General features: G+C 36.5%; 1 protein-coding gene across 3 annotated transcripts in view; it reads left to right on the top strand.

Annotated features, from left to right (window-relative positions):
• The window catches only part of TPK1 (thiamin pyrophosphokinase 1), a 383,349-nt gene that overhangs the window by 154,809 nt on the left and 205,682 nt on the right, over positions 1–22,858 (top strand). For all 3 annotated transcript variants that reach the window (XM_023191035.2, XM_023191036.2, XM_023191037.2), the window contains one exon: positions 33–102. In XM_023191035.2, coding sequence (XP_023046803.1) covers positions 33–102 — 70 coding nt within the window. The remainder of the gene's footprint in view (positions 1–32; positions 103–22,858) is intronic.

The raw sequence follows: 22,858 nt of genomic DNA, 5'->3' as shown, positions 1-22,858 counted from the left end.
TATTGAAATGATTTTGTTCTTTCTATTTGAAGCTCTTTTAAGAGCCTGTGCTGATGGAGGTGCCAACCGCTTATATGATATCACCGAAGGAGAGAGAGAAAGGTATGTTTTCTTTTAGCCAGTGTGCATAGTACCACTAATTTCTGCTCTCTGTTGTTTTATTTTCTTCTTGTAAGTGGACATTGTTACTTTTCCTTCAGACTCTTTTATAGAAAATCTCCCCAGTGAGGGAAGAGTAACCTGAGCTGCTTAACCATGTTGTATTATTTCTTGCTTTGAATGGTATCTCTCAGTAGAATGAGGTGCATCTATTCTTATTTTCAAAACCTTTATTCTGCTACTTCAAAGCCATATTAAGTAGCATTATCAAATCTTGATGCTTGTGAGAACTGTGAAAGTCAGCTAAAATAAAACTTCAAATGGCAATTTGAGATGTTATTCAAACAGTGTAAATGAATAAAAACTGATTTTATATAAAGTAGGTGTATATTCCCTCATGGAAAATATGAGATTTTATATTAGTGTTGAGTAAAGCCCAGTATAATTTAACTTAATTATTTCTCAGTTACGCATACACTTATGTTTTAGGAGAAGAATAGTTTCCTTAAGATTTCCTATCCTTGCTGTCTGATTTTTCTTACTTTGTGTGGTGAGGTATTTTTCAATAACATAATGTGTTTGATGGAAGCAGATTTTAAGCCTAGCTCATTGTGAACATGTTTGTAGTTCAAACACCTTGGCAAACACGAGAATTTATAGTGAAGATATAAGTAGACTATGAAACATAGTTTCATCTCTGTCATATGTGCTGTTAAGTATGTTGAAATGTTTATAGTTTAAGAAATTACCTCCTTGCTGCAAAAAATAAAAACATTATGATGTAACATACTCTAGGTACAAATTTAAATATATGTATTTTGAAATAATATATTTTTCTTTATGGGATCAAAATTTCTGACACTGGAGCTGCTTTTTGAAAGCAGCCGGTTTCTTATAGGAGGAAGGCATGTTTCCTTCGAGACTGAACATGCTAATACTAGCGTCTGGGGACTAGATGAATTACCAAAAAATATAGCAAGAGTGACAGCCTAAAAGACAGTTTTAATTCTTAACAGTTTTTGCTCCTTTATTTTGTAACTTTATAGATTCCTCTGACAGTATCCTCCAAGACCTGACATGGACAATGTGTGAAAAAGTACTCAAGTATGTGTTGTAAAAAAAAAAAAAAAGTGTCTAGGCCACTTGCTTCAGATGAGAGCGTAATGCCCATGAGGCCAAGCTTATGTATTGGACCTGTAGCCTGCTTGCTGGCAAACAATCTGGTGCCAGGTATTCTCTACTGGCAGGTGTAGCTTGTGAACATAATTATAACCACAAATGAAAGGATCTCAGCACCGTGCCTCCCAAGTGCTCTTTGATCATAAGATCTATTGATAATGCTTGTGAAGATGTGAAGAAATATAGATTTTCATATTGATTATTTTTACTGAATTGGGGTGGACACTAATAAGAAAGATAACAGAGCACTTTAAAAATGATTTCAACTCTTATTTTAGATTCACGTTACACGTGAAGTTTCGTTACATGTGTATATCATGTGATGCTGAGGTTTGGGATATGAATGATCCCGTTACCCAGGTAGTGAGCATAATATCTAGTAGGTACTTTTTCAACCCCTAACCCCCTGCCTCCCCATTCTCTGGTTATCAGTGTCTGTTGTTGCCATCATTATGTCCATGAGTACTCAATATTTAGCTCCCACTTGTAAGTAAGAACATGCAGTATTTGGATTTCTGTTACTGCATTAATTCACTAAGGATAATGGCTTCCAGCTGCATCCATGTTGCTACAAAGCAGATGATTTCAAACAAAATGCTTTTATTCATATTTGAAAGCAAAACAGATTACCAGATTTAGGGGGCAAATACCATTATTTTTTGCCCAAATTTCAAAATAACCACGTGTGATATTTCTCAACACATTGATAAGTAAACTTCTAGAAATCTTCCAAAAGATTTATGTAATTTAACAACTGTTTGTTCATGTATGAAGATGTTCAATAAAACATTGTACTTTTCATTGATTTTCTAGTTGTAATTATGTGTTTGCAATGATTCCTACTCTGATGCCCAGGGACATCGCTGGCCTGGGTGAGGGTAGAATCTCTCATAGGAAGATGAGTGAAACTAACTGTCTCATGTGGGAATTAAGTCCTTGAATCAACTTCTAAATACAAACCCTAACCAGTCAAACTAATTGGATTCAGGTAACTAAACATAATTCCTCTTAATTGTATTTCTAATAGAAAGACATCGCTATAAAAAAGGAAAAAATATGCATGAGTTTTAAAAAGTCAGTATGTACTTTGTGGACCACTACTTGTCTTATTCTTATTTATTTACTTAACATCCATATGTACAATGTAATGCCTCATAATTATGTGATAAAACATGAGTTTTTAAAGAATCCATCTTCAGTTGAAGGCAAAATATTTATACATTTGGAATGGAAGGAAGGAAGACATATAGACAGCAGCAGAGGAACAAAGTTTACAGAGGAGTAAAGCTCAGGGAAAAATCAGTGGTGGGACCTTCTCCCCTCTGCTCAGGCTGAGGAGGGGCAGGGCATGAGGCCCCAGGCCCCGTGTCACTCTGCTTCTGGATACCCCTGAACATTCAGGTCCACATCTGTCCCTCATGGAGCCAGGGCCCTAGGAGAGCCTGAAGAGGACCCAGGTGTGCTCCAGGCCCCTGCCTGTGCCTGCTGGCTCCTTTACTCTTTCATGGACCCAGAGGGAAAGGGAAGGTTGAAGTGTGGCAGGTGAGGCGGTTGGGACTCATGGGGAGATGTGTGTAGTAAAAAGAAGACTCAGAAAAGGGTATTGAATTTGACTGTAATCAGCAAGTGGAAACATAGTGCCCATTTATCCTGCAGCCCAGAAAGTCCAAGATTACTCAATGGAAACATAGTTTATGAAGTAGAGGTGATTAATGTTCTTCTGTTACCTGCTTTCAGAATACTGAATTAGTGCCCCAAACTCTTGGCTTATCCGTATTGGATTAGGTTTCATTTTATTACAGACGTGCAGATATCACTGTTTTCAGTGTTCAGATTGTCTCATCTTTGGCGAATAGAAACTTCCTTAAGTTAGATCCTGTGTTCTTTTTAAAAAGTTACCTTTCTATATGTATATAAAGGTTATATATATACACACACACATATAAATCATGTGTATGATATGAATCACATATATAAATTACATAATTTTTAGGCATAGTTAATGTATAATGAAATGCATATCATAGATGTTTAATTACATGGGTTTTGTCAGACATTTATTTATAGTTTCTTATCCAGCATCCAAAACAAGATAGAGAACATTTCCCTAGCCCCAGAAAATTCCCGCATGGTTGATATCCAGACAGTTTTTTACCTCTAGTCAACTGCTTTCTGATTTCCATTGCTATAGACTTTTAAAAAATCTATTACTAAATTTCGAGCAAAAAAAATCATATAATATGTGTTCTTTTGTATCTTTTTTCTTTTGCTCACATGTTTTTGCAATTCCTTCATGTATTGGTAGTTGTTTTTTATTGCTCAGTGGTATTTTATTGTATGAATATACCACAATTACATTTGTTTATTCACCAGATGTACATTTGGTTGTTTCCAGTTTTTGGCTATTATGTGTAAATGCCACTTCTTATACAAGGGTTTCCGTGAACATGTTTTAATTTGGGGAAGTGGGTACAAAGAATGAAGTTTCTGGGTGACAGGGTAAATATATATTTAACTTTCCAGAAATTGACATTTCACTTTTCCAAAGTGGTTGTACCACTTTATATTTCCATGAATAATGTCTGTATTGTTCCATATCCTCACAAATGTTTGTTCTTTTTTATCTTGTTGATTTTAGCCATTTAGTGTTTGTGAATGGAATTTGTGATTTTAATTGACATTTCTCTGATAACTAAGGATGTTGGGCATCTTTTCACGTATTTATTGACCTTTGCTATTTCATGATTTGATTTATAAATACCTTGTAAAACAAGTCTTATTTATCACTTTTATTAATTAAAAAAACAGCCATGAGCTTAGGTCCAGTTCTATACTAGATGTGTGAAATGCTTGCACACAATCTTTATTAAAATTGTTTTAAAATTGTGGTAACAAAACTTAACATGAGATCTACCTCTTAGCAAGTTTTTGTGTATAATACATATTGTTGACTACAGATGCAGTGTTATACATTAGATCTCCAGAACTTACTCATCTTGCTTAACTGAAACTTTATGCCCATTGATTAGTAACTCCTCATTTCTCACTTTCCTCCACCCCTGGCATCCCCATTCTACTGTCTGAGTCTATGATTTTGACTATTTTAGATACCTCAGATGAGATAATCTTGCAGCATTTGTCTTTCTGTGACTGGCTTCTTTTATGTGGCATAATGTCCTCAAGGCCATTCCATCTTTCATAAATGTCTGTCTCTGTTTCAACTATGAAAGCAGCCTCTCTTCATTTATCAGGTTTTGTTTTGATAAAGAAGCCCTAACTATTTTTTCTTATCGTGAATTGCAATGTATCTATTAATATCTATTGATTCTGACCTGTGGGACAGTAGGACATATGATTAATTTTTCTATAGTTACTTGTTAAGTGGATGCAAGCTCAGTAAACATAAGCTCCCTGGTGCCATTCAGTATAATGGATTATATGACATATACAGAAAATTCTAGTACAATGTGATAGATTCTGCAACAAAGGAAGACATGGAGCAAGGAGAGTTAGACCAGAATGGAGGAATTAGAAAATCTTCTGAGGATCCTAATGGGCTGTGAAAGATTAGGACCACAGAGCATGGGAGGTTTGCATATGTGTGTGCATTTGTAGTGACTGGGGAGAGGCGGGGAGATTCTCCTTTGTCTCCTGGATGAAATCTAAATTAACCACCTTGAGATGCAGGGTTATCTTTTTCGGCATGCCCAATTTCTTCCCTTATATTCTGGCCAAGCAGAACTGCTCACTGTCCAAAATTTGCCATTCCCTTTCTCCTCTCTGCCTTTGCTCTGGCCCTTCTCATGGCTGATCTCATATACATTAGCATCACCCATTACAATTGTGTGGCCATTCCAAATAATCATAATGGTAGATCCTGTGCTGTCCTCATTCTTAGATCGTTTTAGCAGCGTGTGCTAGCGCGTTTTGTAGCAATCCTATCCATGCATCACTGTTCAAATAACATACCATGTACTCCAGGAGGGCTCCTCTTCCCTTCCAGCCTGAAGTGATTTGGCATTTCCTACACTGTAATAATACTCTTAAATCACAATGTTACATTCACATTTTGCCTTGATTTAAAGCTGTAAAGACTTACATTCTTTACTAGGTTGTAAATTTCTAGTGATCTATTACCCTTTGACTTTGCATAATACTTCGTAATTATTTACTTTCTCATTTTATCTTGTGATTTAGCTATGCTTAGATGTATCTTATCTTCTTCACTAGGTGGTAAACTCCTGGAAGGCAGCAATCATAATTAATCATCTTTATATGCTTCATATCTAGTACACTAATGAGCATTTGAGAATTTATTTGAATTAGTGATTTTTCCTTGATATGTTAGCAGAGATGTAAGACTAAGCTTTTGTTAAGTCAAGGATTTCTAAGATATAATACCAGCTATTGGAAGTATCTTGGTGTTAAAGAAACTTTCAATAATTATATATCTTATTAGTATTATAAGCCAGAAATGGCTCATGTCTAAAAAGATTGTGCATTTTTGTCTGAAGTCATGTATAGTATATATCTCACTTATTTCCAGAGTATCTTATGTTACGTTGCATTCTAATTCCTGTCTAAATGAATCTTTTATCCTGGAACTGAGGTCCTTGCCTTTGAATTCATTGGCATTTTGAGAGCAATATGTACCATGAATATCATTGCTAAATGTGAGGGTTTTTTATTTATTTGTGATTGTGTGGTACTTAGAGATTCTCAGACTCATCAACATAACAGTCGAAGAAGTTGCTATATCTATATCTTTAGTATTGTGTGTAGGATATCTGAAATATGGGGAAGGTGGTTTTTAGGTTAGTTTTCTCAGAGTAATTAATGAATTATAGAATCCTGAATGGAAAGTTCTACAGGAGAGTTTATATAAACATTATTCTAGGTTAGCTCAGATGTTCAGGAGTTTCCTTTCTGTTTAGATATGAGCACCTAACAAAAATCCCTTGCATTCATGGAAATGACCACGTAATTAAACACTCATTAACAATGGCAGGATGATGAGGACCTATTTAAACAGAAAAGCAAAATACGTTCCTGATCTCTTTTTCCTCTCACTTCATTAATTTTCTCACAGTTACAATTTCAGTCTTTGAGCTTTATATAATCATGCAACTTACTCATCAGATCAATCTACTTTTTAGATTAATCAAGTATGAAGAGGATGACTGTTGTAACTCTAACTCTATGACTATTTGTGGCCCAGCTACACGAAGTTCAAAATATAATTAAAATAACTGAATAATGTGAGAGGATAGCTCTTAAGAATTAGCTTCTAAAGCCTTTATCAATACAATTAACCCAGGCATCTGGTAGCAAGTATCTGATTACTCTTGAAGGAATCAATGACAGTCTAAGTCTGGCTATCTGTGAGTAACTTTGGACACTTTCATTTTATTTCATTGCAGGTAGCAGCAGCCTCCAGAATGGACGTTATGTAGTTAGAGAGTTTGATTAAGGTTCACAATCAGATTCTGCCACTTCATTACTTTTAGCAAGTAATTTAACTTCTCGGGCTGTAGTTTCTTCATCTATGACATTTCAGGAAGAGATAACTTTCTTTTGGAGTATTTAGAGAAATCTTGATGAGGTAACGTTACTGTGGCTAATTACAGAAGATCTGGATAAATCAAGAGGATGGAGCATGGCTCTTAAAAGGTATAGTGATAAATTATTGAATAGTTCAGTGTGTACCTGATGTAGTTTTTGGCCATAGCTGTAAATATTTTTGTCATACTTAACTATTCTGAATGTAGTCATTGTATTACTTTTCAGAAAGGCTGTAAGCATTTTTCAGATAGTGGTTGGCATATAGGAATGTAGTGTTTGGCATCTGATTTCTTTTGTTTTAAATCCGCTTTGTTCAGCTGTAATTTCATACAACAAAATTCATCCACTTTAAACATACAGTTCAATTATTTTTGAAGCATTATATACTTGCCTACCCACCACCACAGTCAAGATTAAAACACGTCCATCATCCCAAAAAGTTCCTACCTCCTGCTTTGCAGTCATTCGCCTCCTCCCACACTGTGTCCCTTGTAGACTTCTAGAATGTCATACAAATGAAAACACACAATTTGTTGTCTTTTCTGTCATTTCTCATGTATCAAATGCTTTTGAGATTCATTCGTGTTATTTTATGTATTTTAATTCATCCATGTATTTTATGTATTTATTATGTTATTTTATGTAGTTTGTTCCTTTTTACTGTTGTGTAGTGTTCTAGCATATGGATACACCACAGTTTCCTTTCTTTATTTTACACAGTTGATGAACCTAATTTCTAAAACTTGTCTTTTTGTTGGAATTTGTTGTCAATTTTTATGTGCTTCTTTGCAATATATGTTCTTTTAGTTGGAACCAAGCAAAATTCTCAATGTTTTCAATTCAATCCTAGATAGACATCATATAAAATAGTAATAAAGACTTATATGTAAGGTCTATATTTACTATATCTTAGTAAAAAGTATTTAAAAGCTTGTTCAATACTGTTTTTAAAGGAATAAGACAATAAACGTGAAATCAGTGTGAAATAAGTTGGTGTCAAGTATCTGAGCATAAGTTGTGGTCTTGATAACCTCAAATATATGTGACAGTTGATTTCAGTCTCTCTGTGACTAGTTTTCTCACTGATTGTGATTTTTTTTTTTTTTTTTACTACTTTTCAAGCCTCTCATGGAATAGTCAAAACATATAATTTCTGTATGCTTTAACATATGCAGAAAGGAAACAAATATGAACCAAAGATCTTTGGTTCAGTCGATTCTTATAAGCCTAGCCTTAGCAATGATTAGTCATTTGCGTCAGCAAATTTCCATTAAAAAGTATTTATGCAATCAAATTACCAAGCTCTGTAAGCATGTCAACATTATTAGGTCTTTGAATCAAAATGATGAAAGGTAAAAATGATTAGTGCATTTTAAAGAGAATTTACAACAGAAGTCTTGGTATTAAAGAACCTTACACAACAAACTGTGAAGGCATATTTATCTTAAATTATTGATTAGATTAGTTTAGTAATATATTTTAGTCTGTTCGTTATCAAATGCTATAAATCAGAGGTCTCAAAGTTATCCATGCACAGCTATGAATCATTTTGGAATATTGGAGGAGGGAGGAATGTGTATGCAAAGGTGCTGTGTTTCTCAGATCATGCATGAACTCAAAATAAATTTTCAGAGTGAGACCATTTTAAGCAGCTGCAGGAAGTCAGTTTACAACTAAATTTAATCAGAGGCATTGTTTTTTATGGCTATTCTATTTCATAAAGTATGTTTCTGACAGAACCCTTTTCCCTTCCTGCACTGTGGATGGAGTCTTCAGAAATAAATTATCTTCCAGTAATTTTTTAGAGAATGCTAGATCATTTGTCAAAAGTTTTGAGTAGCATGTGGCTTTTAAAATTTTACTTAAAAAAAAATGTTGAATTGTTTTAGTGATTGTTACTATAAGAGCCCATGTTTTCTTGTCACGTTTTAAACTTATTTTTAATAGATTTTTAGATCAATGAGTTAAGAAGTGATGGTGGAAAGTAATCACATAATACTACACATACAAAATTGTTTCTTAACAAGTTGTGGAACGGTCCCTGTCTGGTTTTTCATACACACTTACGTGATCACACATACACGTCTTCTTGCAAACACACACTCGGGTTCTTCCTGCATGGTTTTCTTGTTATTAAAAGTTGGGATTTGTATTATTGGGTCAAGAGCCAACAGAATAACTCCAACACTAGACAGGATGGCTTATACTGTTCGTTGACACATCATTATAGAGGGCAGGACATTTTAGTTGATGATAGGATTGCAACTGAGCTATCCATCGTCTTCCAGTTGTTAGGGAACAGAAGTGACAGCTGGAATTCAAGTTAAGCAAGGGCTTGTGAATAAATTTAATGGGAAAATATCCAAATGGCAATTACACAAAGATGTGCACTGAGCTGTCACTTGCAGTGTGGGGTTAGAAAGCAGAGTTGTTTGAGGTGTGTTCCTTAAAGCCTTCAGTTTTGCTTCTGTAGCCAGCAAGGTCAAGAATATGCTGAAGAATCTCAGAGAGGGCATTTAAAATACAGCAGAAGATATTATGCCACACTAAGAAAAACGTCATTGTGTGCGTGTGTACATTATATGCAATTTACTTAACTACAGTATAGTTAACTCTGGCTGTTATTAGCTTTTTGAAGTAGAAGAGAGCTAGAGAAAGTCAGAGGAAGGGAACATAAATGATGAATAAGAGGGCATTTAGTCTATGAATGATTAGACTGAAAGGAACTAAAATAAAAAATCATATATTAAAAATGCTGACTTCTCTAAATCCTATGATTCCTAATTGCAACGAGCAGTTTGGTTAAATGAGACTAACAGTGCTTCTACTTAGACTACAAGGAAGATGGTGGTGTCCCTCTCTACAGGGCTTAGACCAGGGAACACTTTCTTTTGACCTTGGATATCAGGTTCCATCCGTTGCTGCTGGGTATCATGTAGGGATGCCGACACCTGGGCATGTTACCCAGGGCTACAGGAGCCATGAGGGGAGAAGATGTGTATGCATTAACAGTGTTTAAAAGATTATTTAAAATCTTTGTGCCATCTAAATATTGAAAAACACCTATTATTTTCAAACCATTGGAGTGCCCTTGGAAATATCAAGGAGCAGGTTTTAGGTACCAATGGAGGTTTTTGTTTGTTTGTTTGTTTTTAAACAGAACACTATGTAATTCATTTCTAAAAGCCTCCTGCTTTCTTCCTTGTGTTATGCATCATTTTCTTTCAAAACTCACCCACGTGTTGTGTCTCCCCAGAAATCTTCCTTTCCAGAGACCCAAGTTAGGAATGAATTTTCTAAGCAGTCCTTCACCATAATGCCACATGATGTTGAAATTATCCACGGGAGCTTCTATTTAGTTGGGAAAAATTCCCTGTTCTTGTTTTATTCATTTTTGGAAATACTCCTAGCAGCTAGGATCAGGTTTGATAACTAATAGATGATAAGTAAATATTTTTAACTAACCATCGTTACTCCTTTTAGACAGTTCACCCTGAAAATAATTTCCCCACATATTCAATTAAGCAAGTAGGTGACAAATCCTAAATAAACTAAGGGTGTTTCATGGCTAGGTTTCTTACCTTACCAGGTTATGTTACATTATTATTCTGCGTGTCTTGTACATCATTTGTCCTTGAAGTTCTCTTATCCAGCACTTCCATTATCAAACATTTATCACATCATATTAGAGTCACCTCTTTGGGTATTCCCACCAGCCTGTAACCTCAGTGAAAGCATACATTTCTCTAGCGTTTTTACTGTGTCATCCCCAGCAATTAGTTCTTAACTATGTGCTTAAGAGTTATTAAAGAATGATTAGAAATACTCATCAAGACTTCATATAGCCTACTGTCATAGATTGCAGTATGAATGTTTGTTTCTGACCCAAAAAGGTAATTCTTAAGATTATTTTTATTCAAGAGGAGAATCAGAGACCAATACCAAAATCTCTTCTGGTAACAATATTAGGACTTATTTAACTTTTTTGTATTTGTGTGGGTTTTTAGTTGTAAAGAACAAGAACTCTGGCCAATGTAAACAAGAATCAAAAGTGGTATAATTAATAGAGAAAGTGGGAAGGCTGGGGGAGTATGCAGGAATTGGGAGGCTTGGGAAACAGTTAGGAATCGAGGGAAGCTGGAAGCCAGATCCACAGCTCTGCTTACACTCTAAGAACAAGTGAGGACTTGCACTTAGCCACCTGTGAGCCGGCCACTGGGTGGACTACAGGTGAATTCCTAACTGTGTCTCTTTTCTAATGTAATATCGTGTTCAACTGAGTTGAGGTGGTTTCTGAGGGACTGTCCGCCCATGTCCTTGTTTCTAGTGGTTGTGTTTATTTCTGGAGTGGGATTTGCCTCCCGTCAAGACTGAGACCATACTAGTTTCTGCACACCGAAGTGGGACCAGCCAACTACAAATACAAACAAACCCAAAAGAATCCTTATGAGTATACATCTACAGCATCTTTTCTCTGCTGCCTGTGCTGTCTTCATGCCCTAGGGTAGTCTAATGGTCTTTATGAATCTCCTCCTTACTTCTCCCTCCCCACACACCACCCTAACTTACTGGGGTATAAAATGCCCCTGGTTGGGAACTGTTTTTATTCCTCACTATCTAATGACAGTGAAAGGGAATTAAATGGTCATCTGTCATGCAAAATAAGTGACAAAAATGCCTCTCATGTATTCTGAGAAATTTAATAACATTCTTTTCAAATTTTAAAAAAAGTATATAGAAAGTATAATTCTTCTTTAGTTTTATAAATTTTTTTTAATCAAAAGATTCTTGTTTTCTGAATTCATGTTACATTTGTTTCCAAGTAAACTTTAAAATTTTACTCTTATGATTCATAACTTTCCAGGGAGAGGGTTGTAAATTTTTTTTAGATATCTTTTGCATTTAAAAATATTTCCCCCCGCCTTAATGAAATATTACCAAGACAAGCTTATATTTTACAATATAGAGCTTTCTTTAGTTGGTTTGGGTCTTTGTGACAACTAACTGAGAGAATAACATTATTTTTCTAATTCGTAATATATAAAAAGGTTTCATTATTTAAAGGTAAGGCTTTAATTTAAATATACAATACTCGTAAATTTTTACAAAATTTCCCAAGATGAAAATTTCCCAGATTTAGTTCTTTTATTAAAAAAATATTTAAAGTGAGAAATAATTAAGAAAACAATTACTTTCTGACTTCCAGCACAGCAGTTAAAAGGGCAGCTGAAGCTTAGAAGCTTAGGATGCAGTTTTCTTTGTAGAGCTGGCATCATTTTTTCCCCACTTCATGTAAAATTCACTTATTTATCACTAGCGGCCTCTAGTGTATATTCAGTTTTTTTCCTGCTCGACTGTACATTAGTTGGTTATTAGTAACTGGAGAGCTGTTCCATGTGTTAGGAACAAGAAAAACAACTACAGTTTGTATCATCTTGGCATTTTATCAGTCAGTAAAAAGAACATTTTTGCATAATAGTGTGGTCTTATGATTCCTATTAGCAGTAATAGGGCTTTCCCAGCGAGTTTCCTCCATGTGAGAGTTGCTCGCCAAAGCTTAATTCTGATGTGGGAAGAAGAGAGTTAGTGATCGTGCATTACACTGATGCCCTCTAATGCTTTTAATAGGATGCAATCAAGTTAGGATACAGGAGGCAAGGATTATCAAAGTGAGATTTTAGCCAAATTGTGTGGCAAAAATCTGAACTGAACTTATTTATTTTAATTGAGCCTATTTGTTCAATTTTAAATGAAACCATATTCAAGTAATTTTTGATGCAGTCATAATTACAAAATATATAAAGATAAACACCTCAAATTTGTATCATTTAGTATTTACCTTTCTTTTAAACTTTATATATTTTAAAAGACAAATTCTCTGCTATCACCTCTAACTTTTCCCCCACTTATGGACATAGGATTATTATAATAAATTTAGGCAATAGAGGAAGACATAAAGAAAAAAATTAAAATAACCTAAAATCCCACTCCTATAGATAACTTCTGTTAATATTTTTACGTATATAATTTTTTTCAAATTTACATTTTTGTATGTTTATTGCTGAGTGTATGTATGTGTGCACATGAAATACAGATTTTTATCTATAAGTTGCTTTACATCATGCCTGTTTTTAACATATTATGAACATGCTACCAGGTCATTATATATAAATTTTGTCACATTTTTATCTCTCAACCATTCTCCATATATCAGAAAGGTACGTAGCTCATACGTTGTGTTTTTTGTTTTTTGTTTTTTGTTTTTTTTTGAGACAGAGTCTCACTTTGTTGCCCAGACTGGAGTGCAGTGGCGCAATGTCGGCTCACTACAACCTCTGCCTCCTAGGTTCAAATGATTCTCCTGCCTCAGCCTCCCAAGTAGCTGGGACTACAGATGTGCACCACCAGGCCCGGCTAATTTTTGTATTTTTAGTAGAGATGGGATTTCGCCAGGCTGGTCTTGAACTCCTGACCTTAGGTGATCCACCCACCTTGGCCTCCCAAAGTGCTGGGATTACAGGCGTAAGCCATTGTGCCCAGCCAGCTTACAAGTTTTTTATAAGTAAAACTTTGGTAAGTAAAACTTTGTTAAGTATTATAGAAACATTAAGTATTATTACACGTGTATGAGTTTCTGACACTTAGTTTCACAGATGTTAAGATATGGGCCAGAAGTTATAAATTTTAAAAAATGTATTTAAGTCTAAGTTGACAACTTGCTTTCCAGAATATTTGTGCTTAAGTTAACCTTCATCAACAGTATAAGACAATTTACATTTCTCGCTGCTTTTGCCAGCTTTATTAAGTTTTATTGATATATTATGTAGGAAGTCATATTCCATTATTATTTTAGCACATTTTAATTATGGAGTCATTCTGTATAACAGGCATTACTGTAGTCACCTGTGATGCAGCAGAGACCAAAATAGTTGGCTTCATTGACCTTCCATAGAGGAAATAAGCAAGATAAATAATTAAAATATAAAGTAAATTACTAGTGAGAAGGAGAATAATAATGCAGGAGAAGGGGTAGTATGCTTTGCAGTAGGTTATTAGCAATTAAAGTGAGGGAGAGCCTCACTGAGCAAGTGACTTCTGAGTTAAGACCTGCAGGAGGTAGAGAAGCAAGCCATTTGCTCAGCCAAAGGAAGAAACTTCCAGGAAGCGAGGATGCTTGTGCAGAAGCCCTGAGACATAAAAATGATACCAGTGAACTTTTGCTGTATCACAGGCCACCCCCAAAATGAGTGGCTTTAAACAATGATTGATTGATTTACTCACAAGTCTAAGGTTCAGCTAGGCAGATCTCGTGGGCTCATTCATGTGCCAGTTACGTGGGTTGGTAAAGGAAAACTGTTTCTGTACTCACAACACCTCTGCCACTAAATGTCTGGGTTTTATACATCAATTTGCCAGTGGTCATCAACTGGGTATACAACAGTTTAATTCAGTCTGACATTATTCAGAATAAGCCCAGACCACCACCCTCCAACACACACAGGTAAAGGACTTAGTCCCACTAGATGGCCCCACACTTTAAATGCCAGTTGCAACTGGTGGGTCCTCAGAACTCCCTCCTCATGTTGGGTAATTTGCTGTAATGGCTCGCAGAACTCAGGGAAATGCTTATGTTTACAATTTATTTAGAAAAGGATATTATAAAGGATGAATGTGAACAGCCAGATGATGTGGCACACGGGGTGGGATCTGGAGAAGTCCTAGCACGGGAGCTTCTGTCCCCCTTGGATTTGGGATACATTACCCCCCCAGGATGTGGATATGTTCCCCAGCCTGAAGGCTCTCTGAACACGTTGTTTAGGGTTTTTAAATGGGGGTTCTGTTACATGGGCCTGATTGATTCCATCATTGACCATCGGTGATTAGCATAATCTGTAGCTCCACTGGGAGTGGTGGGTGTGAACATTCCATACTCTGATCATGCCTTTGTCTTTCTTGGGAATCAGCCTCCAACTTGAAACTCTCCTAGAGGCCCCCAATCACCAGTCATCTCCTAGGATACCAAAAGACATCCATTACTGTGGAGATGCCAAGAGTTTTGGCAACTGTTTTATCAGAAACCAGAGGAGAAGACCAAAGGTATATTTCCTCTTATATCATGGTATCACAGTTGGGTAGGCAGTTTTGTTGATGATGTCAGCATGTAGAAAGGACTCAGATGTTTAGAGGTGGGATGTCTGTAAGCTGTACCTGACTCCAGTCTGTAAGCTGTACCTGACTCCAGTCTCATCCTCTATCCATCAGGCATGCTCAGAATTACTCTCATGGCAACAGGGGAGGGTTCCAAGAGAGCAAAGGGACGGCTGCAGCTCCACTGGAGGCCTCCATTCCTAACTACCGTGCTGTCACTTCCACTGCATTTTTTTTAAGTGAAAGCAGGTTTCAAGGCTAATATGAATTTTCGAGGTGGGGAAAGGGATGCATATTAGCTTGTGATGAAACAGTCTGGAAAGTCACATTATAAAGGAGTATAGATTGGGAGGAGGAAATAATTATGGATAATTGTGCAAACGATCTACAAGTGGAGATAATAAGGGGAACTTACGAGGAAGGAGAGTGATCAGAAAGATAACAGGGTAGATCTTAAAGTGCCTTTGTAGATAATATTGATGATTTACTGTGAATGAGATGGGAAGTCATTGGAAGGTTTTGAGCAGAGGAATGCCATCAGCTGTTTTTTCAGGATTGTACCATGGAGGATGCAAAGAAAGAGCCAGACAGAGAATGTATTTTCATTTATAAAACTGGCTGACAGCCGGGCGTGGTGGCTCAAGCCTGTAATCCCAGAACTTTGGGAGGCCGAGACGGGCGGATCACGAGGTCAGGAGATCGAGACCATCCTGGCTAACACAGTGAAACCCCGTCTCTACTAAAAAATACAAAAAACTAGCCGGGCAAGGTGGTGGGCGCCTGTAGTCCCAGCTACTCGGGAGACTGAGGCAGGAGAATGGCGTAAACCCGGGAGGCGGAGCTTGCAGTGAGCTGAGATCCGGCCACTGCACTCCAGCCTGGGCGACAGAGCGAGACTCCATCGCAAAAAAAAAAAAAAGAAACTGGCTGACAAATCAGTTACTAGGTGCAAGAAAGAAAAGTTAAGGATTTAAGGATGACTCCAAGAAAAGTCAAGGATTTTTAACTAAACAACTAGAAAAGAATGATTTTTCCTTAGATGAGATTGAGGAGATTGTAAGAGTAGTGGTTTTAGTGGGGGAAAGGGCAGAGATTCAGTGATTTGAGTTTGAGTTATTTATCCATCTCACATTGAGTAGATTGTTGGATACAGAGTCATCAGTATATAGAGAGCCATAGAAGGCCACGAGTGAGATAACCCAATGACTGCAGACAGAAGAGAAAATAAGTACAGATACTGAGCTGTACTTATACTCCAGTGTTAAAAATTCTGAGGGACAAAGCAGGAGTAACCCGTGAGTTGGGGGAAAAACCAGGAAACTATGGTCTTGGTCCTAAAATGATGAAAGAAAATCAAGGAATACAGTGATCATTTGTGTTACCTACTTCTGATGGGTAAAGTAACATAGGATAATTGACCATTAAATTTAGCAATATGGAAGTCTTTGACATTGGAAAATACATGTGTATGTGTGTGTGTGTGCATTTGTGTATGATTAGAGATTATATAAGGTATTTAAATTCTTTTTTGTGTCATGTCTTTTTTCTATTTTATTTTTCCTGTATGATTTTATTTTCATTTAATAAGCTATTGGGATCAACTCTGTTTGAACAAGGATACTCACCCTTTGTCTTTTGTATTTCTTTTAAATGTTTTTGCTGATATTCTTTTGAATTTTAATAATAGTTATCTCATGATTTTATGATTTCTGGGTGGCCTATACAAAAGCCATTGTCATCTGGCTGCATTCTTTTGGATTCCTATAATGCAGAGATCAATATTAAATACCGTAGAGAACCACCCATACTCTGGTCTCTCTTTTAGGACAGTGACTCATACATCTATATAATGGATAGCCACAGCAAGATAAAAACAGAAACTATCCCAGGTAGAAAATACAGTACTTACTTCACCAAGAAAGTGTATGCCTTAAGACATTCTTTTTGTGTGTGTTTGTGTCTTTTTCTTAAGTACGGTTTTAGTTCCTGCTATGAGGGAAGCTGTATTGGAAAGGCAGAATCAAGATGAAAAACACTCCCCTAGCAGAAACTGTAGCCGGGCAGCTTATTACTCTTTGCTTTGGAAAACTTGGGAGGAGCAGACAACCTATTAGTGACCCTAATGGCATTTTTCACTGGTTGTATTTACTGAATTCTGTGGATTATGTCTCAGCTGAATCACAGAGAGAAGCATAAAGCAAACAAATTACACAAAGTAATTCACTACCAGTGAGCTAGCTTTTTTTATTTGTTAAGGTGAAGAGTTGGCATTAACCTATAAATATACTTTGGGACTCTTTCATGTTCGTAAATCAGAAAAGATGAAACCTTCCACTCTGGACTACATGGGGTTTAGGGGGGTTAGCATGATTCTTCTAAATATATGTCTCGCATTTTCTGACACTACCTTACCCCACTGCCGCTACCACGTCCTTCTAGGAAACTAACTCCGTAGGTTACTTTCTGTTCAAATAACCTTTCCTTCTTCTCACCCCTTCTGGCCTCTTTTGGAAAACAAATAATTACAACAAATGACTGAAGGGGAAGTGACCTGATGTTCAGAGCCAGAGGAAATATTTACTTGTGCAACTTTTATTGAATACATTAATATTATACAAAGCCCTGTTTTGGGGCTAAGAGATCCTGCAAAGTCACTCACTCTTTAAAAATTGTAGCATGGCTAGCCACATGTAAATACAAGTGATTGAATAAGAAGTGAGCTATATCCTAGTCTGATTGGGCTGTTATTTTTTTTTTTTTCTTCAACCTTTAAGTTCAGGGATACATGTGCAGGTTTGTTATATAGGTAAACGTGTGCCATGGTGGTTTGCTGCACAGATCATCCCATCACCCAGGTATTAAGCCCAGCATCCATTAGCTATTCTTCCTGATGCTGTCCCTCCCCTACCCCCAACAACAGGCTCCAGTATGTGTTGTTCCCCTCAATGTGTCCGTATTTTCTCATCAGCCTCCACTTAGAAGTGAGAACATGCGGTGTTTGATTTTCTGTTCCTGCATTAGTTTGCTGAGGATAATGGTTTCCAACCCCATCCGTGTCCCTGCAAAGGACATGAGGACATGATCTTGTTCCTTTTTATGGCTGCACAGTTTTCCATGGTGTACATGTACCACATTTTCTTTATTCAGTCTATCATTGATAGGCACTTAGGTTGATGTCTTTGCTATTGTGAATAGTGCTGCAGTGAACATATGTGTGCATCTATCTTTATCATAGAACCATTTATATTTCTTTGGATATATACCTAATAATGAGATTGCTAAATCAAATGGTATTTCTGCCTCTAGGTCTTTGAGGTATCGCCACACTGTCTTCCACAATGGTTGAACTAATTTACGCACCCACCAACAGTGCATTCCTTTTTCTCCTCGACCTCGTGAGCATCTGTCGTTTTTTGACTTTTTGATAATATCCATTCTGACTGGCATGAGATGGTATCTCATTGTGGTTTTGATTTGCATTTCTCTAATGACCAGTGATGTTGAGCTCTTTTTCATGTGTTTGTTGGCCATATGTATGTCTTGTTTTGAGAAGTGTCTGTTGATGTACTTTGCCCACTTCTTAATGGGGTTGTTGTTTTCTTTCTTGTAAATTTGTTTAAGTTCTTTCTAGACTCTGGATATCAGACCTTTGTCAGATGAATCGATTGCAGAAATTCTCTCCTGTTCTGTAGGTTGTCTGTTCACTTTTACGAGCAATTGTGAATGGGAGCTTATTGATGATTTGCTTGTCTGCTTGCCTGTTATTGGTTTATAGGAATGCCGGCAATTTTTGCCTGAGACTTTGCTTAAGTTGCTTATCAGCTTAAGAAGCTTTTGGGCTGAGACAGTGGGGTTTTCTAGCTATTACAACCCCTGCTTTTTTTCTGTTTTTCACTTACGTGGTGAATTTTCCTTCATCCCTTTATTTTGAGCCTATGTGCGTCTTTGCCTGTGAGATGGTTCTCTTGAAGATAGCATACCAGTGTTTCTCGGCTCTTTATCCAGCTTGCCATTCTGTGTCTTTTAATTGGGGCACTCAGCCCACTTACATTGCTGAAAACTCAGAAAACCAGAGTGCCTCATTTCTTCCAAATGACGGCAACACCCCTCTAGCGAGGGCACAGAACTGAGCTGAGGCTGAGATGGCTGAGGTGACAGAAGTAGGCTTCAGAAGGTGGGTAATAATGAACTTTGCTGAGCTAAAGGAGCATGTTGTAACCCAGTGTAAAGAAGCTGAGAGTTATGATAAAAACAATGCAGTAGCTGATAGCCGGAATAACCAGTTTAGAGAGAAACATAACCAACCTGATGGGGCTGAAAAACGCAACATGAGAAATTCACAACATAATCACAAGTATCAATAGTGGAATACACCAAGCAGAGGAGAGAATTTCAGAACTTGAAGACTGTGTTACTGGAATAAGATAGGCAGACAAGAATAGAGAAAAAAGAATGAAAGGAATGAATGAAACCTCTGGGAAATTTGGGATTAACTAAAGAGACTGAATCTATGACTGAGGTACCCGAAAGAGATGGAGAGAATGGAGCCAAGTTGGAAAACACACTTCCGGATATCATCCAGGAGAGCTTCCCAAACTAGCAAGATAGGCCAACATTCAAATTCTTGAAATGCAGAGAACCCCAGTAAGGTACTCCATGGGAGGATCAACCACAAGACACATAATCAGCAGATTCTCCACCGTCGAAATGAAAGAGAAAATGTTTAGGGCAGCCAGAGAGAAAAGCCATACCACCTACAAAGGGAAGCCCATCAGGCTAACAGTAGACCTTTCAGCAGAAACTCTACAAGCCAGAAGAGATTGGGGGCCAATATTCAACATTCTTAAAGAAAAGAATTTCCAACCCAGAATTTCATGTCTGGCCAAACTAAGCTTCATAAGCGACGGAGAAATAAAATCCTTTGCAGATAGGCAAATGCTGAGGGAATTCGTCATCACCAGGCCTTGCAAGAGCTCTTGAAGAAAGCACTAAACGGTCCTTTTCAGGACCCTGAAATATTTGTAGTGGTATTACCAGCCACTACAAAAACACACTGAAGTACAGATCAGTGACACTAGGAAGCAACCACATAAATGTGTCTGCAGAAGAACCAGCTAGCATCATGATGACAGGATCAAATTCACACATGACAATACTGCCCTGAAGTGATCGGGCTGTTATAACAAAATATTATAAACAGTGTGGTTCATAAGCAACAGAAGCTTATTTCTCACAGTTCTGGAGCCTGCAGTGTCCAAGAACGTGGCATTAGCAGCTTCTGTGTCTGGTGAGGGACTGTTTTCTGGTTCATAAATGGCGTCTTCTCACTTTGTCCTCACATAGTGGAAGAGGCAGGCAGCCGCAGGCCTCTTTTATAAAGACACTAATCTCACCTAGTCCTCTCCAAAGGCCTCACCTCTTGATACTGTCACATTGAGAATTAGGTTTCAACATACGAATTTTGGTAGGGAGAGGCATAAATATTCAGACCATAGCAAGCTGTGAGCTCAGAAATGTGGCCTCCTTCATTTCATACCATTTCTTTTACAAACACTTTTGTCTTCCTACTTTTCTTTCCATTCCCTGAATGTGGGTATTATTTTTCTCTCTCACCCTCTTGCCGTGGCTTCATTGATTTATTTGGACTTTTCTTGTCGTATCAATTACTAGGAAGCCTTTCCTTCCTTTTCTCCTACTAGCTTGCTCCCCCAGGCCTTGCACTGTTGTGTGCCACTGTAGCACTCTGTCCATTACTTACAGTGTCAGTTCCATGATGGCCTGGCTTGTCTATCCCTACTCTTAGACTTCAAACCTATTGGGACTGTGGCAACTATTGTAGCAGTAGTCTAGTGTATATAAAATACATATTTAATAAATATTTGATGAATTTGATTAAGTATTCTATATATGGAGGATTCACCAGTGTGTAGTTTTGGCTCTGGCCTCTCCTGAGCTCTCCTTCTGCATTTGCAGCTTTCAGCTGAACTTGGACCCTGAAATATTCTATAAACTCAAACTTTGTCTAAAATATTGCTCTTATTCTTGTTATTTATAAGACTCACATACTGGTTTTTTATTTTAAAATTAAGATAGTATACTGTTTACACAAGAGAATATTGAGAAATATGATTAGAAAGGTTGAGTGAATCAGCTTATAGAATGCCTTAGTAACTTGCCTATCTTTATAGAAATAGATGGTGGTGACTTGTTAGAAGAGTTTTATATTAAATCATTCTGCTTGCTGTGTGTTTAGATGGGCAGCAGTAAGCCTTAATTAAGTAAATGGCAACCCACTTTTCTTTTTCTCAGGATCTTTCAGGAATGATGAAAGAGAATAAAATGACTATAGTCTATGTGCTTAAGTGTAATTATAAATTTCGCTTTTTGGAATCACATCATATAACACATGTGATTTAGTACAGAAACTATCTTCACAGAAACTCCTGTTTAGTTCTTGCCGTATTAATCACCTCAGAGAAAATTTGCTAGGTTATATGTAGTACATAAAAATTAATGTATTGTTTATTGTATCTCATATGTAGTACCTAATTCAATTGTATACAATTGTGTGTGCACAGTTTTTGCTCTCTGTGCATGTATTGTTTATATTCTATAATTTTTATTTCCTTTGTCCTATTTTCTTAGTGATTTCATCTTTCTTTTTCTAGAGCAAAGGAGACAGTACATTTTGGGCAAAGAGTTGATAGTAAATTTTAAAACTGCTTTTCATCGAAAACCTTTTTACCTTAGGTTTGCTATTGACTTTATCTTTTTCTTCCTTAGATCTCATCCTTCCTTTTCTCCAACTAGACAGGTCATTAATTAAAAATGTAAGCTGGTTCTCTAGACTGGAAATAATCTCATTTCCAGAAGCTGCTGGTCACTTATATAGAGTTTTCTGAACCTTGAAATCCTAGCAAAACCATGAAAGCAGACCCAATATTTTCTTTCCTATAGGGAAAATCTGTCATCATGAGTCATGAAAGTTACTGACAACACATTCTGCCACCTAAATGTATAATACTAAACTGCTAGCATTGGAGATACAATGAAATAATTTCGGATAAAGCATACTAAGCCTAGTATAATAGTGTCTTAGCAAATGTTACACTGAATATTAAATTTTAAAATTAAATATGTGATTATGAAATTACTGTTATATATTAAGAATAATCTTTATGTAACATTTTAGGTGCTGATTAAAATTTGAAATTATAATGTAAGGCAATGATAAAGTGACTTTTTAAAATGTATCTTTTTCAAAATGTATGTGTGCCTGAACTATAAAATATTTCAAAATTAGCTGTATATTCATTAAATATAATATGAATAAATACTAAATATAAGATCTAACTAAATATATAATCTAGTGGGACAACTTAAACTAGTGTAAATAAGTAGGATACAATATGAATGGGAAAATTAAAATGTTTAACTTGCTTTAATATAATTGGTTTCAATTAATATCAGTATTATTGTGTACAGTAGATCCTTAACATTGTTGATAGTTTTTTAGAAACTGATTTTAAGCAAAATGACATAAGAGAAAACCCATTTTACTCTAGACTAATTTATATCAGCAAGAGTTAAGTTCTTACGGCATATTTCTGGTCACAAAAACATCACCAAACTTCTGAATAAAGAGCAAACAGTTCTAATATTTAACACTGAAATAAATATGAGCTATATGTACATTTAAGAAAAATCAATAAAAATCACTTCTCAGCCTTTTAGCTAAGATCAAGTGAAGAAAGATCAATAAAAACAAGTAAGAAAATTATTTACCAGCTCATTTCAGTTCAGGGTGATAGGCAGTTGGAGCGTCTCTGGGCAGCTCAGGGGATGAAGAGGGAACTGACCCAGGACAGGA

Source organism: Piliocolobus tephrosceles, chromosome 8 (assembly GCF_002776525.5).
Source record: "Piliocolobus tephrosceles isolate RC106 chromosome 8, ASM277652v3, whole genome shotgun sequence".
In the NCBI taxonomy this organism is placed as follows: domain Eukaryota; kingdom Metazoa; phylum Chordata; class Mammalia; order Primates; family Cercopithecidae; genus Piliocolobus; species Piliocolobus tephrosceles.
This window is presented reverse-complemented; position numbering and strand designations above follow the sequence as displayed.